This window comes from Balaenoptera borealis, assembly GCF_965194805.1.
Source record: "Balaenoptera borealis genome assembly, chromosome: 1".
Classification (NCBI taxonomy): domain Eukaryota; kingdom Metazoa; phylum Chordata; class Mammalia; order Artiodactyla; family Balaenopteridae; genus Balaenoptera; species Balaenoptera borealis.
Genome location: NC_138860.1, coordinates 116,234,831 through 116,253,855, shown reverse-complemented (window position 1 = coordinate 116,253,855; position 19,025 = coordinate 116,234,831). Strand labels below are relative to the sequence as shown.

The window sequence follows — 19,025 nt, the reverse complement described above, 5'->3', positions numbered from 1 at the left end:
AGTAGAGAAAGGCATGGCAAAGGTAACTGAAGAGATGACAAACAAAGAAAAGAAATAGAAGTAACTAAGCTTTACTCTGCCTTAAGAGCCCAACAGGATGGGAGTTCCAATGCTCATACCTGTTAATTGGAAACATGAACTCTGTCAACATTAACGGCTGTGAAAGTGCCTATACTCCTTCAAAGGAGCCAGCTGTAACTATGGTTAACACATCTGGTACTATAAGGCTAATAGAAGATTCTGTGATTCACCCTGTATCACTTATTTTGATGAAAATTTTAAAAAGACAATGGTACTATACTGTATTCCTAAAGATAAAAGCAGAATTAAAAAAAAATTACTTCATTCAGAATTCAATAAGCATTTATTGAGCACCCAGCATATACCCTGCACTGTTAGTCACTGGGGACCGGAGCTATAAAAGTAAGTCAGAAATGGTTTCTGACCTGGTGGTGCTCAGTCAGTAGGGGAGACACATAACCACAAAAAATAGTATTACATACAATGTAGACGCTGATACAACAGACAGACGCGCAAACACAAGATAAAGTAATAAAAGATCCCCACTTAAAATTGTTACCTTCAGTCATAGTAGAGATATATAGTAAATCCCAAAGTGTAATCAAAGTAGTAACTTTATTGGCAACAAAGTAATGGTATTTACAAAACTTCTTAAAACATGTGAATCATAGGGGCAAACTTACAGATCTCAGGGGAATAAAAACAGGTATTGCTCCAGCCATTCTCACCATGGGCTCATAGCAGTCATAGAAAGGCACTATCACTATGACCTGGAATAAAACCAAATAACACAACATATCAATCATTAATCCATTTAACAAATATTGTGTACCTACTATGTGCAAGGCACTATACTACATGCTGATATGCAGTAGTGTAGAAAGCAGGCTTTGTCTTCACACATCTGAGTGAAAAAGACCTTGGGGATAAACTTGTTGGGATCCTTAACTGGATCCCTTGATCTCTTAGGGAGATCTGTGGATAGGCTTGCAGTGGGACCCTTGGAATTGTATGTAAAATTTTCTACATGCATAGGTATATTTTTCTGGGGAAAATATACCTATTTAATAGGTATATTTAATTTAAATATATTTAATTTAATATATTTAAATTAAATATAATTTAAATATTAATAATATATAATATATATAAAATATATTTTATATTAAATATAATTTAAATATTAAACATAATTGTTTAATATTTATATTAATTAGTATAATTAATAATTATATTAATAATATAATTATTAAATATAATTTAAATATTAATATAATAGAATATAATATATAATAATTTAATATATTTAAATATATTTATATTTAATTTAAATATATTTAATTTAATTTAAATATACTGAATTTAAATATACCTATTTAAATATACCTATATAAAATTTTCTACATGCATAGGTATATTTTTTCTGGGGTCATAGCTCTCATCACATTCTAAAAGGGATGTTCCAGCCAAAAACATTGAGTTTAAATTTCATATTAGAAAATAAATGATCAGTGGCAGAGCAAGACCATAAGGAAAGAAAGCACTGCAACTGATGCTCTCCGCTGTGGAGTACTAATTTATAAGTATTATCCTGAAAGTAAAGACGTTTGTCACTTCTCAAAAGCATCCCCAAACAAAGAGCGTATGCAGGTAGACAGTTAGGATGCTACTGCTAATGTCTGATCACCACAATTTCCCTCCAGATGACTTATATCTGGATCCTTTTTTCCTAGCCCCTTAGGATATACTCCCTGTTCCTTTGCTCCTACAGGCTCTCTCTCAATCACTCATGGCCTGGCTTTCAGGTCAGTGGGCCAGACTAACCTGTCCCGTCGGTATTCCTTCTGCAGTATGCCAGCCTGGACCTAGCATCCCTAACTTTTTGCTTTTCTATAAGGAGAGTTTGAACACATAATTTATATCCATTGTACACATTTGATTTTTCTATCCTTTTTAAACTTAGAAATATTTCACAAAAATTTTAATATTATTTAGTTTTAACACTTATTATTTTAAAGGCTATTTGAGAGTCTATTGAATTCTAGAATAATTTTGTTATAGTTTGCTTGTATAAATAACAGTGCAATGTTCACTTGTGACTATGCATAGTATCTCCATTTTAAAATCATTTGCTGAATAAATTCACATGATTGCTACTGCTAGACTAAAAGGTATAAACATGTTTTATGGTACTTTATATATATAGTCAAACTGCTTGTGAAAAATCTGGCAACAATTTATAATTTTACAAGTCTACACTAAACTGCCGCATTTAAGTTTGTGTTGGTTAAATTCATGGTACCTAATTATCACCTTAAATTTGCACTTTTTACTGCTTGTACTTCTTTTTCAAGGCCTTTCTCATTGGAGTCATAGGAGGCCCTTACATTCTAAAGCCCCTTTGTTTGTACTAGTCATCCAACTCACACTGAGTAGTTCCTATACAGTGTGCTATGTTAGTTGTTGGGTACTGTGGAGGACAAAGAAATGAGCCAGGAATGAATCTTTTCCTCAAGTTCTTAATTAGACTATGAAATTCTTAGGGACTAAGATGACCCATCTTTGTAGCCCTGGTGAGAAACAGTGCCTGGTATGAAGTGAGAGCTCAATGAAGGAAAGTAAATTGGGAAGGCAGTGAGGTGGAAATGAAGAATATACTTAACACTCTTCCCTGAAATATCCTTATTTTTACAATGGAAATAATTCCCCTCTCTTTTTGAGGAATATTTACTGAGCACTCACTATTTCAGGTGCTAGCTCTATAGCAATAAACTAGTTCTCCTGGAACTTACATTCTCCTGCAAGACATTTATAATAAATAAGAAAACAAGGAAGTAAATCAGCTAATTTCAGATAGTAATAAATACTATAAGGAAAATAATAGGTCAATATGATGGAAAGTGGTGTGTGTGGTTTCAAAACATTAGATAAGATGATCAGGGAAGAAAGAATAGAGGAAAGAGGGTCAAGGGCTGAGCCTTGGGACACACCAACAAAGTGCAGAGAAGGAGGAAGCAACAAAGGAGTAACAACACCAAAGTCTCAGATAAAACTTCCAACTATTTTATAGGAATAAAGGAGATTATGTATATGAAAGTTGACTGTACTTCCTTACCATGTCTCCTTAAGTAGCTTATTGTTTGGCGTAGTAGAGTGAATTGAGATGTAAAAGGATAATGTAACACAAAGTAACAGGTACCTTTCATAAAGGAGATACAGATAAAGTGCGGGGAGAGTTCAAAGAAAGGAATTAACAATACAGATCACAGCAAATATTCATTCTTCACACCCGGCTTAACCAACACCTCTCTAGAGCTTTCCAGACCTATATTAGCAGAGTTGATCACTTCTTCCTCGTGTCACCATGGTAACTTATACATTCCCCACCACCGCCTATAGCATTGCATTCCTCCTCATCTGTTTACAAGTCTATATCCTCTACTAAACAGGGAACCCCTTCCACGCAGAAACAGTCTTTTAAAAATCTCTCCCACAATGTCTAGCGTATTCTCAATAAATTCTGAATAGATGAAAGAGGTGAGGAAATACTGAAGCAGGGGTATTGGAATGATAATGGGGAATTAGGGGCAGAGCTGACTGAGGTCAGTGCCAAAGTGGGTTTTATATCACATCACTAAATAAAGAAATCACTCAGCCTTCTTGTTATACATCTCTCACACAGTGCTGCTAACAACACAGGGTACAAAAAGACAGGGACCAAATACTTATTGACTGAGTTCAGACTAAAGGTTATTTTAGCAGTGAAAAATAAGATTCATTTTCCCACATCACTGCTAGCCCCTTTTACCTTCCCTTATCTAAATAGGCTGTAAATATAAGAATAAATGACATGCAACAAAATGGATGAATCTCACAGACAAAATGATAAATGAGAGAAGCCAGACTCAAGAGTACATACTGCATGATTGTATTATATCAAGTTAAAGAGCTGACAAAATGAACCTATGGTGACAGAACACAGAAGAGTGGTTACCTCTGGAAGAATATAGACTACGAAGGGGCAAAAGGGAACCTTCTCGGTTGCTGGAAATGTACTACATCTTCATCTGGTTTGTGGTTACATGGAGACATACATATATATACATGTAAACATTTACTAAGTTGTACTTAACATTTGTGAACTTGACTGCACATACATTATACTTCAAAAATAATTCAAATAAAAAAGAGCGTAAAATAAGTAAAAATAAAAGCAGGACAAATGATAGTGATTAATATAGGCAACATGATAATGTTAATATACTTACTTCATCTCCCTCATCAATTAATGCTTGAATGGCATTAAAAAGAGATCCATATGCTCCTACTGTCACAAGGATTTCTTTATTTGGATTTATTTGATTTTGATAAAACTTTTCATATAGGCAGGACAGAGCTTTCACAAGTGATGGATGACCCTGTTGAGTAAAAAGAAGAACAAAACCTTGAACTTGATTATGGGACCTACTTCTTTGAGATAGTTTGGCTCTAAAATGTAAGAATTTTTAACATCTGGGTTTAATAATTTTCCAATTTTTATTTTTAAATGGCAATAAATTAAAAAAATTTTTTTCCCATTTTCAGAGGGTTCCTGCATGAATGGTCGTGAAGACTTGTGGTAAGTTTTTTTTTTTAGTAGAATCTATGAAATCTCTGGATATCCTAGGCATTCCACCACAGAAAGATGGAGGTTGTGCTGAGGTAGAGAGAAGAAAGTAACTAGTTGGAAATAGAGAATATTAAGTAAGAAGCCAGTGCTGAGGCTGCATAAGTTTGAAAGGGAGAGAAAACACGTCTAAAGTGAATATTCTCCTTCCCTGCTTGTCGTAGGACCCCATCCTGGAACAACGGTAATGGAAGGGCCAAGACAGGACTGTGGAGAAGCTGGAAGTAGGGGACAGCTCACCCTAGGAGATAAGGGTAAGGGTGGGTGTTCCTCTGGTTATCAAGTTGGTTCCAGAAAGCCAATTACAGAGAAGTGATAGAAGTACATTCACGCACAATACAATATAAAATACAAGCTCATACCCCACATAGTCCTCATATACTTACAAAGCCCCGTGTGTACTGATTCAGACTATCAATTGCTGCAATCTTTGATAATTCTTCCTTTACATATACAGGAGGGGATATATCTGGAAGGCCTTGGCCAAGATTCACAACAGAGGGGTCTGCAGCCAACTTGGTAAATTCAATCCTAAGATAAAAAATACTAATATTAGTAAGTATTAAAATTACAAAGTTAGCTTTTTATACCTCATAGTCTTTGAAAACTGAAAAATAAGACTTAGTTTAGTCTTACAGATCAAAAAAAATTAATGAATTCACGACAAGAATTTTACCATCTACAAAATGACTTTACCTGGAAAAATGATGGCTGAACTGATGAACTTAACGTTTCTTACAAATCTCAGTTCCATGATACCCATATTTTAATCATATATATATTTTTCTCAACCATCTGCTGCTAGGTTCTCTTATCAACCATTAGAAAGGAGCGCTAATAGGAAAAGTTGATGGATTAGAAAGTAAGTTCCACAAGGGCATCCACCCAATCTGTCATTTTCTCTGTCCATTTCCAGTGCCTAGCTCAGGACCTGGCACATTTGCTAAGTGAATAAATCAGTGTATGAATCATTATTTCCTTCCATTTCCACTGAATGGATGAATTAAAATAAGTGGTTTTATTTATAGACTATAGATAAAGCTAAAAATTCCCAAATAAGGATATAAACATGTGGAGGAAAAAAACTTCACCCAATGATTATTGTTTATTCTAAGTTACTCACCACACATTGCTATCAAGTCCTTCAATTCGTTTTGCATTTTTGAATTTCAAAGACATTTTCTGAAAGATATAAATATTGAAAGGGTTTTAAAATTTCTTTAATCAAAACAAAAATGCCAGAAAATCATGGGTAACTCTTGCTTTTCCCTATCGGCACCACGGAAAAAGCAGCACTGTAGAGATAAATTCTAGACGCCAATAAAAAGTTCCGAAGAGGAATTCATCTCCCGCCTACTGCTCTAAGGAGTGTTTTTCCTTATGAACCTTAGATGTTTATCTTCTCACATAAGAACAAAAATATCACCCTAGCCTAAAAAATAAATCAATTTAAAGGCCTGTAATATACTGAAGAGAACAATAATGATACTAAAAAAAGTCAGTTTAAAGAAATATCTTGAGGGGACTTCCCTGGTGGTGCAGTGGATAAGACTCTGCACTCCCAATGCAGGGGGCCCGGGTTTGATCCCTGGTCGGGGAACTAGATCCCACATGCATGCTGCAACTAAAAATCCCACATACCGCAGCTAAGAGTTTGCATGCCACAACTAAGGAGCCCACGTACCACAATTAAGGAGCCAGCGAGCTGCAACTAAGGAGCCTGTGAGCCGCAACTAAGACCCAGTGCAACAAAACATATAAATAAATAAATAAATAATCTTGACTCATGCTGTGAAGATCATTTGAGGTCAGCTGTACTAACAGTTTCACAATTAAGTTCCTTGTATGGCATACAGGAAGCACCAAAACAAATGGTTTTAAAACTACTTAATAAGGAGTTCTAAATAATAATAATAGTAGGTAACATTATTGGGTACTAAGTATGTACCAGGCACTGTTCTAAGTGTCTTAAATAATTAACTCATTTAATATTTACAACAACTCTATGTAGTGGTTCTATTATGAGCCATAATTTACACATGAGGAAAGTGAGGTACACAGAGGATAAGATCATGTAACTTTACATCTGCCCAATTCACGAAAGCTAGTAGCATTTAAACCCAAACAGATTCAACTCAGGATGTGAACCCAGGTAGTGTGACTTCAGAACACATATTCAGTACTGTTTCCGCATACTGTTTTTTACTTAACAAGACCTTTGATTACTAGAATGCTGTCTCTTAAAAAAGTATATTAGACATTTAGGTCAGGTCTACTCACATCAAGCAAGTTAGGGCTGGGGTATAAAAATATTAAAAGCTAAAATTATGGAAGAGCATGCAAGTTTTTAGTTCTTTAGAGCCTAAAATTAAGTTTATATTATCTCTCAAAAGCACTGAATTAGTTTTGGGTTCATTGTTGCCAAGCTGCTGGAAATTAAAAAAAAAAAAAAAAGATTGGCAGCATTTTTGCAAAGATTTTCCTAATAGAAAATTAAAGTAATTTTAATTCCATCTGGGAAGGAGATAATGATAATGGTTATTATTAAACAGACCATTGTTCTCATTCTATTCCCAATAACGGAACCAAGAAAAATATCTTTTTACTCTCATATTTTTAATCTTTGAAACTCCAGTGAAGTAAATCACACGCAAATTCTCCAGAGGTTAATGTGCCTTCCAGAACAGCCTAATGATTAAATGCCCACCTGAACATGATGCTGTTATAGAGACTACAATTATAAAACTAAAACTCTGAGAAAGATAGAAAAGGTATTCTAACAGTTGTTCTTTGTCATCTCTAAAACATGTTTAAAGTTAATGATTCATTTAATCTATGACTACAAACACAAAGTAGAAATTCATATATAAAAGTGAGCATAGTCTACAGTAGATAATTTAGACACAAAGTCCAATTTCACCTAAAATATTTAGATAATTGCAGTCAAAATGCATTTTTCAGATTTAATTTTCTTTAACATTTGTGAAAGAATGTTAGATGAGCCTCTTCTCCCACGACTCTCTGTGCCTCTGTTCCTTCCCACTGTATGCCTCAACCATTCTGACCTGTTAAATATGCTATAAGTCTTCTCTCACAAGCTCCGTATGTGATCCTTCCCTTACCCAAAAGGTCTTTCTACACCAATGTTTCTCAGCCTTTTCTTTTTGTCACCACCGTGCACCCCCTCCCCCAACCATGGAGACTTTTCAGACATTTTTTCTAATCATGTCTCCCCCATTCCCTCATTAAATATTAAGGAATAAGATTTTGTCGGATAGAGTTGAGCTTTGGATGATCACAAAACATTGTAATAACCAAGATTTATTTCACCTGCCAAGCACCAGTTTCTCCCTCTTGGGGGCAATAATACCCTTGTTAAGAATGCATGTTCTGCATTCGATCTAAGCCCTGGTCTCCACAACCTCGTCCCTTCACTTGGCTAACTCCTATTCCACCTGCCACCTTCAGTTCTCAAGTTAGACTTCATCTCCTCCAGAGAGCCTTCTCTGATTCCCCAAGTCATGGTTAGATGCTCCTCCTATGTGTTCCTATGACATGAAGCATTCCCAGCATTTACTACATAACATCGTCTTTTTTTCTGTTTATTTGTCTGTATTCTTCCTTAGACTATAAGCTCTATGAGGACTATTTCTAGGTTGTTCACTGTTCACTGACTGTGTATTAATCGGTTTCTCCAGAGAAACTGAACCAATAGGATGTGCATATATATATATATGTATATATATATATATATATATATATATAGAGAGAGAGAGAGAGAGAGAGAGAGAGAGAGAGAGAGAGAGAGGGAGAGAGAGAGAGATTCATTTCTAGGAATTGGCTCATGAGATTTGTGGCAGCTGGCAAGTTCAAAATCTGCAGAGCTCCAGCAGGCTGGAGACCCAAGGAAGAGCTCATGTTGCAGCTCGAGTCTGAAGGCAGTGTGGAGGCAGAATTCCCTCTTCCTGGGGGAACCTCAGTCTTTACTTTCGCTTACAGCCTTTAGCTGACTGAATCAAGATCACCCACATTATGGAGGGTAATCTGCTTTACTTAAAGTCTACTGATTGAAACGTTAATCTCACCTGAAAAATATCTTCACAGAAACAATCTAGACTGGTGTTTGACCAAACATCTGGGTAATGTGGCCTAGGCAAGTTGACAGATAAAATTAACCATCAGAGTGTCCAACACACAGTACTATGCCTAGCATATAGCAAGCTTTTAATAAATATCTGATGAATGAATGAAAGAAACCCACACATTAGGAGTGAACTTATGGCGTCAGCTACCTTAAGTTAATGCTTCAGTAACACATGACCCCAAAGTCTTGGTTGCTTAAAATCATAAGGGGTTATTTCCTTCTCGTGCTACATATTCACTGAAAGTTAGCTGTTGCTCTGTTCCATGTCACTCTAACTCTTGAGACACAGGCTGATGAAATAGCCTCTATCTGGAATATGGCTAGTTTCATGGCAGAAGGAAAAAATTCTTATAAAGTTTCTGCTTAGATGCAGACACATCACTTCTACTCACATTTTATTGGCCAAAGCAACTTCATGGCTAAGCCTGACACCAACATGGCAGAAATGAAGTCTGGAGTTATAATGAGATGCGTGGTTATTGTGGGTTGAATTGTGCCCCCACCCCCGCACATTCTTATGTTGAAGTCTTAACATCCAGTACTTCAGAATGCGACCTTATTTGGAAATAGGTTCATTGCAGATGTAATTAGTTAAGTTGAGGTCATTAGGGTGGGCCCTAATCCAATGTGAATGGTGTTCATATGAAAAGGGGAAATTTGGAGACAGACTGGCATACAGGGAGAATGTCGTATGAAGATGAAGGCCGAAATCAGGGTGATGCTTCTAGAAGTCAAGAAACACCAAAGTTTGTCAGAAGCTGGGAGACACGCATGGGACAGATTCCTCCTCACAGCCTTCAGAAGGAACCAATCCTGCCAACACCTTGATCCTGGACTTCTAGCCTCCTAAACTGTGCGGTAATACATTTTTGTTGTTGAAACCACTCAATTTGTGCTACTTTGTTAAGGCAGCCCAAGGAAACGAAGATAGCAGTGAAATGTATAAGACATGCTGTAATGCCCAAAGACATCAAGATTCAGCAGTAGCTGCAAATGCTCACTGTCTAAGAATTATTGTCCAGAGTAGATCCGGTATTAGGAAAAGAAAATAAACCTAAAATCCAATGGGGAATTAAATATGAGCCTCAAGTGTACAATGGAACATCTGTAGGGCCTGTATAATTTCTGGGCAGCTAACTCCACGAGGTAGCTTCTGTTCCCAGGTAGATTAACACCTGGCATACATATACTGAACTGCTATGTTATAAATGCAAAACTGCTCATGTACTAATAAGCAGCACCTTTTGTTGTTAATGTGAAGCTGAAAAAATACAGTTCTACAGAATCACCATTAAGTGCCACTCTTGGCAGAGATGAGAAAAAGCTTATTGTTATTGTCTTTAAAATGTTTACTGTACCTGTCAGAATAGCTATCATCAGGAACCTTCGTGCACTATTGGTGGGATTGTAAATTGGTGCAGCCACTATGGAAAATAGTATGGAGGTTCTTTAAAAAAATTAAAAATAGAACCACCATATGATCCAGTAATTTCACCTCTGAGTATTTACCCGAAGAAAACAAAGACACTAATTTGAAAAGATATATACACTCCAATGTTCACTGCCTCATTATTTACAAACAGCCAAGATAAGTGCCCATGGATAGACAAACGGATAAAGAAGATGTGATGTGTGTGTGTGTGTGTGTATATATATATTAAACATGGTGTGTGTGTGTATATATATATATATATATACACACACATACACATACATAGAATATACTCAGCCATAAAAAAAAAAATCTTACCATTTTTAATAACATGGATGGATCTAGAGGGCCTTATGCTAAATGACATAAGTCAGACAGAGAAAGACAAATACTGTATGATCTCACTTATATGTGGACTCCAAAAAACAAAACAAACAAACAAAACAAAATGAAAACAGATTCACAGATACAGAGAACAAATGAGTGGTTGCCAGAAGGGAGGGGGCGTGAAATAGCTGAACGGGGATTAAGAGGAACAAACCTCCAGTTATGTAAAAAATAAATCATAAGGATGTAATGTACAGCATAAGGAATATGGTCAACAATATTGTAATAACTTCGTATGGGGACAGACGGTTACTAGACTTATTGTTGTGATCATTTCATAATGTATACAAACGTCAAATCGTTATGTAATACACTTGAAACTAACATAATATTGTATGTCAAATACATTTCGACTTAAAAAAAAATGTTTACTGCAATGGTACTGGAACAGGAAAGTCTGGAAAGAAGAAAAAAATGTTACCCATTATCCTAAGACTCAAACATCCTCAAGTTTCAGTTGTATATAATTTGAGGGCCCTACCTGATTGACCTGATGCATCTAGATGGGATAGGACAAGTGTAGAAAAAACCCAGATGGTGAGCTGAAGCTGGGGAAATCAAGGCTGTCAATATCTGTGAATCACAGGGTATGAGTCAAGTATAAAAAAGATAAAGAATGCAAGAAAAGGCCAGAAACAGAAATTACAAAGCTAATTTTTTGAGAGGTGAAGACAATAACCAGGCATGAGAAGCAGATGGACTGAAGTACTTCAAGACTAGGCTGGAGCAGAAAGGGAGCTCCCATGTAATGGGCATGCCTTTAATGTGGTGCCAGGCTGCTGGGGTAGCCTAAACATATATTATCTTTTAGATCTATGAATTAGGTATTTATAGTTGTAATCACATGTGATTTAAAAAAAAATTTTTGCCTTTTCTCTTGACGGAGTATCTTAAACATTTTATGAATTTTCTTAGTCATCATAAAATTTTCACTTTTAATTAGTAGGTAATATTTCAGGTTATGAATCACACCTTACTCCTTCATTCCCCTAGTTTGTGCATTTATTATTCAAGTGTTTGGCAGTTTTAGGTAGTATGTTTCTTCTGTATATTATGTGGTCCCTGCTTTGTTTCCTTCAGTTTTAGTTTGATGTGGAAAGTGAATGTTTAAACAGATCTGTTTCAAAAAGAAACGTTGTGCCTCTTTCCCTTTGGAAAGGTGATGTATTGACACATTACCAGTTTGAGAGTCTGCTAAAAATTTGATAGTTCCCCAACCTGACTAAAAGGAAACTTTGTTATACTCTTTCCTAGCTTGGAGAGAGAGAAACAGACCAGTGCATAGATGCCTTTGAAGCTCCAAAACTATATGAATCAGATCTCTTCGTTGCACAGGCAGAAACTCAATCTCAACAGCTTAGGGAAAAAGAGGAATTTATTAGAAAGCTCATGTCACCATGAGAAGGTAAAAGGTGCAGCCAGCATCAAGGGTAACACTGAAACCAGAAACTTAAACCTCATCAGGGCTCTGCTTCATCTACTTTTCTATGCAATCTCTGTCTGCTTTTCTCCACATGAGACAAAACACAGTTATACCTCCTAATTTCACCACCATAGAGGGCCTGAGAGCTGCCTTCTCTGGTGCCAATTTCAAAATTTCTAGGGAAGGGCTCTGAATGGCTCCTCCCCCCCTCCCCAATTTAAAAAGTACTATATTAATATGCCTGTTAAGACTATAATGAAAAGATATTAGAGCAGTGTGAAGCAAGATCATGAGAGAAATAGAGATGTAGTCAACCAAGGATGCCATTTTTTTGGATGCTTTTTTTTTTTCAAATGTACTTACTACCCAATCAAAAAACAGTATAGACCTGACTCCACAATCTCCAGCCCCTCTAGATGTGCTCCCTGAGCTAGAACCTGTCACTGCCCCTGGTAGTATCTTTACAAATATACCAGCGCCTAACAAAACATATGTTTGGAATGGGGAAAAGAGCATTTTCCAGAAAGATAGGAGGAACTGCTGTCCTTAGAAAAAGGGAGGGGGTCCTAGGTCACAGCAGACTATTAAAGTCCATCTAAATGGGAAGGCTGATAGGGAGAGGGGTGCAGACACCCTACTTCTATGGCAGAGCTGAAGGTATGCACTGTAAATTTCTATGTCTGGAACAGAGAGCCGGGGAAGAGGTGAATGGAGAACCAAATTCTAAGGCAGGGGTGAAATTAAGTTTCCTCCTATATACCAATGCATTGATTGCAGTATCTCCCTTATATTCGAACCACACTGGCTTTCATTCACTCATGGAACAAATATTTATTGAATACTTATTTTATACAAGGCACTTTTCTTCTTGGGATACATCAGTGAGCAAAACAGACTAAAATTCTCTATTCTCATTGAGCCTTTCTTCTTTCTATGCCTTAGACACTCCAGGTTTGTTCCCATCTGTCATGGATTATATTACTCTGTATAATTATTCACCCCTCTTTTTCGGAAGGAGTGACTTTGAGATTGGACATGTGATTTGCTCTGGTCAGTGGAATGTGAGTGAATGTGACATATGGTCCAGGAGAAACTTTAAAAGCTGTTGCATGGTTTGGCTCAGCCTCTGGTTCTTCTCTCCTCTACTGTGCGAAGACCATGTCTCAGGTAGGGGTTACATTTTTACCTTAGATCCTGAAATTAAAAAAGACACATAAAGTGTAGCTGCAACCTGCAGCAAAGCCACAGCTGACTTATGGCCTACATAAAACCTGAGTGAGAATGGGAAGGTTACTGTTATAAGAAGGTAAGATTTGGTGGCTTTTGTTACAGCAGCAGAGCTGACTGATATAAAAGCTTCTGCAATTGCTGTGTCCTCTGCCTAGAATGCCCTCTCTTAGGTCGTCATGTGGCTGGTTCCTTATGTCCTTCTATTCGATATGCTCTCTATTCAAATAGAACCTCCTCAGAGAGGGCTGCCAAAACTATATGCCCTAATGTTACTCACCCCCTCTCTCCCACCAGTACCACCAATGGTTTTAGCAGTTTTCTCTATTTCATTTTCTTATGACATTCACAACTACCTAAAATTATTTTAACTTGTAAATGATCTGTCTCTCACTAAAATGAAAACCTCAGAAAACAAGACTTGTGCTGCTCATTGCTGTATCTCCAGTATCTAAAATCATGTATGAAAGGTAATGTGTTCAAAAGTATTTTTTGAACATATGAATGAAATCCTACCTCTTTAATTATCCTCATGTTGAATTATTTCAATGGCATTCTGCCTCTAATCCATCCTTTGCAGTGCTCCAGAGCTAGACACTTAAAACACAGACTGGGGGATGCTATTAGCTTGCTCTAAAATCTCCAGAGACTCCTCAGTCCACGAAACGTAACTCAAATTCGAACCTGGCACTCAAGGCTCTTAATCTCCTTTCAGCCTTCTCTCGCTCTGTGCTGCTGCCTCATATACGGTGACTCAACAGCATTGGACCACTTGCCACTCTCTAATTACCTTCAGTGCGTTTCTGTTTCCGATGCTTTTATTCAAGTTCTTCCCTCTGTTTGAGATGATCTTCTCCATAATCCCCACTGTGGTTGGCTCAGAAATGACCTCCCCAAAAAACATCTGCATCTTATCCCTGAAACCTGTGAATGTTACCTTATAGGGCAATATATAGCCTTATATCCTTGCAGATGTGATTAAATTAAGGATCTTGAGATGAGGAGATAATTTTGGATTATCCAGGTGGGCCCTAAATTTAATCACAGGTATCCATATAAGAGGGAGGCAGGGGCTTCCCTGGTGGCGCAGTGGTTGAGAATCTGCCTGCCAATGCAGGGGACACGGGTTCGAGCCCTGGTCTGGGAAGATCCCACATGCCACGGAGCAACTAGGCCCGTGAGCCACAATTACTGAGCCTGCGCGTCTGGAGGCTGTGCTCCGCAACAAGAGAGGCCACGATGGTGAGAGGCCCGCGCACCGCGATGAAGAGTGGCCCCCACTTGCCGCAACTAGAGAAAGCCCTCGCACAGAAACGAAGACCCAACACAAGCCATAAATAAATAAACAAATAAATAAAAAAAAAATTAAAAAAAAAAAAAAAAACAAAACTCATAGAGACTAGAAATAAAAAAAAAAAAAAAAAAAAAAAGAGGGAGGCAGAGAGAGAGAGATTATATACACACAGAGAAGGCCATGTGAAGATGGAGCAGACAGTGATTTGAAGATGCTGGCAATGAAGATTAGAGTGATGTGGCCATAAGCCAAAGAATACCAGCAGCCGTCAGAAGCTGGAAGAGGCTGGACTGGATTCTCTCTAGAGCCTCTGGGGGGGACTCTGGGTGACAATGATGCATCAAGGTAGGTTCAATGTTTGTAATAGATACACCACTCAGGTGAGGGATGTTGATAATGAGAGAGGCTATGCATGTGAGGGCCAGGGGATACATGGGAACTCTGTAGGTTCTGCTCAATTTTGCTCTGAAGCTATAATGTTCTTTAAAAATAAAGTTTATTAAAATTTTAAAAACTTAAAAAAAAAAAAGAGCTGCCAGGGTACTGTGAAATCATGTTCTCTTTCTCCCTTTGGACAAAATGCTGCTCAAGCAAGCAGACACTAACAGAATTATCTCACAGGTATTAGACGTTTTCTAAGGTATGGCTCTCCATTCAAAAAAGCAGACAAATTACATTCTTTTGCCACTAGATGGCATAGGAAAATAACAGAATGTTCCTGTAATGAAAAAACTGAAAGTGGAAATGCAAAGTAGGGATGTAGACTTAAAAGACTCAACAAAATATAAAACACTCATATACATGTTACCCAGATTCAATAATGATATCAAGATTTTGCCTCATTTGCTTCATCTCTCCTGCTTTTCCTTTTCTTTCTTTCTTTCCTTTTTTAATTGCTGAGTAATTTTAAAGCAAATCCTAGAACTTAAGTCACTTTGCCACTATATACTTGGCACATATCTCTAAAAAACATTGATATTCTCTTATATAACTTCAATGTCATCATCACAGCTTACTAACAATGATTCCTTGATATCATCTAATACCCAATCTACAGTCATATTACTCTGAGTGTCTTTAAAAATATCTCTTTACATTTCTGTTGATTGGGTCAAGTTCCTAAACAAGGTCCATATATCATACTGGTGGTTAAGCCTCTTTCCACCCCAGAGCAGTCCCTCTGAAACACTACCCACCACCACTTTTCCCCTGTGCTGACTTGTTGAAGAAACCAAGTCAGGAATCTATCCTGTGGTTATGACCCACATTCTGGATTTGTTTGCTTTTCCAATTCGTTACATAACTTGGTCCTCAATCTACCATATCTCCTATAACTGGTCTGCACTTACAGTCACTATATAATATCCTTTCTTGAGTAGACAGAGCCAGACTTTTAGAATACCAGAGCTAGACACAGGTGAGAATGGTATTTTAGTTATGCCACTTATAAGCTGTGTGACCTTGGGCAAGTTACTAAACCTATTTAAGCCTCCACGGTTTCATTTGTAAAACAGGATTATAACAAATCATAACTTGAAGAATTTTGTAAATATAAAGTGACATAATAAGGGGATTAGATCAAGATGGCAGAGTAGGAGGACATGGAGATCACCTCCCCTAACAAACACATCAAAAATACATCTACAGGGGACTTCCCTGGTGGCACAGTGGTTAAGAATCCACCTGCCAATGCAGGGACATGGGTTCGAGCCTTGGTCTGGGAAGATCCCACATGCCGTGGTGCAACTAAGCCCGTGTGCCATGACTACTGAGCCTGAGCCCTAGAGCCCGTGAGCCACAACTACTGAGCCCACGTGCCACAACTACTGAAGCCCGTGTGCCTAGAGCCCGTGCTCCACAACAAGAGAAGCCACCGCAATGAGAAGCCTGTGCACAGCAAAAAAGAGTAGCCCCCGCTCACCGCAGCTAGAGAAAGCCCACGCGCAACAACAGAGACCCAATGCAGCCAAAAAAAATAGATAAATAAAAATAAATAAATAAATTTACAAAAAAAAAAGAATGCACAGACTGAATATAGCATAGTAAGATGTTTAAAAAAAAAAATACATCTACATGTGGAATGATTCTCATGGAAGACTAACTGGAAATTGACAGAAGAACGCCTATACAACCAAAGCTGCAAGAAAGATTTCCATGTAACTGGGTAGAATAGAAAAAAGGCTTAGGGTAGGGAGGTCCGCCACAGTGAGGGATCTGAAAGGTCTGAGAAAACCCTCACCCTGGGGAGCAAGCGGGTTGAGCCACAGATGGGGTGTCCTAGTCCCAGGGTCCTACATGGAGGAGACAAGCCCCCTGGCTGCTGGGACAATTGCTGGAACAGAGAGAACTGGAGAAGCCTAGACTTCACCTGTGAAGAGTACATGGGGGCTGGCCTGCCAATAAACAGGGCAGAGAGAGCTCTGCACTGGTGGCTGCTGGCTCGCTACATTTCCCAATCCGAGCAGAAAGAACACCCCAGCCCCACCCACTCCACATCACAGCTTGGCACTAGATCTGGGGCAGACACGTCCTGGGAGAAGACTCGATCTAGGGACACAGAGATGGCCTAGGGGCCTGGGTTGTGGTCCAGCTGGAGTGGTGGCCGTTGTTAGCGCTTACTCCTGCAGTGCCTGGGAACCACTGTGACCAACATGATGAGGTCCCTTTCACAGACACATGAGTGTACCACCTCCACCCACTCGACGCCAGAACTTGGCACTGGATCTTGGGCAGACAGGTCCTGGGAGAAGACTGCCACAGAGGCAGCCCAGATCTCTGGCAGCAGCACAGTCGCCTCATTTCTTACAGCCACAATGTCCTGGCCCCAGCCCCAGCCTAGTGAGTGCTTGGCCTGCCTACTCCACACCACAGCCTTGCACTCGATCAGGGATAACCACAACAGGGTTAGGGATGTGACTTTGGGTTGTGTCTGAGTGGAGCCACAGACACCTACTCAGGTGGTGCATCAGACCTCTGTGAGTGCACGAGCCAAACACTCAAGCGGAATGAAGCCTGATCAATCCAGAACCTCAGTGCTTCTGCTCCAAAAACTGGTGAGCAGACCCTACCACTGACAGGGTGGCGACAGCCACAGAGCAGACAGGAAGTCCTGCTTCATACCCTGCACAGGCTCTAGATCCTCCAACACCAACCACAACCCCTAACAAGGTGATAGCAGTCAGCACACCCTAAGGGAGGAGCTGGCTGGCATCCATATCAAAACCAGCCTTCGCACCAAAGACACTGGTTTGTGTCTTTGAAGGATATGCACAGTCTGCACAGGGATGCTCCAACATGAAAGCACCCCTACAAGACCACAATAGATAACCATTTCTCCCCAGTTCAGACAGAAAGAGAAAGTTAAGTCAAATGACAAGGCAGAGGAAATTCTCCCAATTAAAAGAGCAAGAGAAAGCCCCTGAAAAAACTAAATAATGAAACATATAATCAGTCTACCAGACACTGAGTTCAAAGAGTTATTAATAAAAATGCTGACTGAATTAAGAAAGAGAATTGATCTAAACACAGATTATTTCAACAAGGAACTATAAAGACCCAATTGAAAACAGATAATTAAATTTCTGAGATAAAAAGCACTCTAGGAATAATGAATAGCCATCTTAATGACACAAGAAATAATCTGGAAGATAAAATAAATCATCCAATCAGAATAACAGACAGAAAAACAAATGAAAAAAAAAAAAGAAAAAAAAGAAAGCAACATATGAGATCAATGGGATAATATAAAGTGTGCCAATCTATGTATAATAGGGGTTCCAGAAGGTGAAGAGAGAGAAGGGATTGAAAATGTATTTAAAGAAATTATGGCTGAAAAATTCCCAAATCTAAAGAAGGTAACAGATATCCAGGTATAGGAATCACAGAGAGTCCCCAACAAGAGGGACTCAAACAGACCTACAGTAAGACATAATTAAAATAGCAAAAGTAAAAGAGAGAATTCAAAAGGCAGCAAGGGAAAACCAAAGAATCATTTACAAGGGAACACCCATGAGACTATCAACTGGTAGAGGACCCAGAAAAACAAAACACAAAATGAAAGAGGGGTAATTGGAATACCACAGAGATTAAAAAAAAAAAAAAAAAAAAAGAGAATACTGTGAACAATTATGTGCCAACAAACTGGACAACCTAGGAAAAATGGACAAATTTCTACATATACAGCTTGCCAAGAATGAGTCAAGAAGAAACAATTTAAACAGACCAATCACTAGAAGCAAAATAGAATCTGTAATTTAAAAAACTCCTCGCAAACAAAAGATCAGGACTCAATGGCTTCAATGGGGAATTCTACCAAACAAACAAAAAAAGAACTTATTCTTCTCAAAGTATTCCAAAAAACTGAAGAAGAGGGAAAACTCCCAAATTCACTCTACAAGGCCACCATTACCCTGATACAAAACCAGACAAGGA

The 19,025-nt window shown here is 38.3% G+C and overlaps 1 protein-coding gene across 16 annotated transcripts in view; it reads right to left on the bottom strand.

The window, feature by feature from the left end:
- The window catches only part of KYAT3 (kynurenine aminotransferase 3), a 53,171-nt gene that overhangs the window by 24,352 nt on the left and 9,794 nt on the right, over window positions 1-19,025 (bottom strand). For all 16 annotated transcript variants that reach the window (XM_082385579.1, XM_082385576.1, XM_082385571.1 and 13 more), the window contains 4 exons: window positions 5,811-5,869; window positions 5,074-5,218; window positions 4,290-4,439; window positions 705-791 (listed from right to left, as the gene is read on the bottom strand). In XM_082385579.1, the coding sequence (XP_082241705.1) occupies window positions 705-791; window positions 4,290-4,439; window positions 5,074-5,218; window positions 5,811-5,869 (441 nt within the window). The remainder of the gene's footprint in view (window positions 1-704; window positions 792-4,289; window positions 4,440-5,073; window positions 5,219-5,810; window positions 5,870-19,025) is intronic.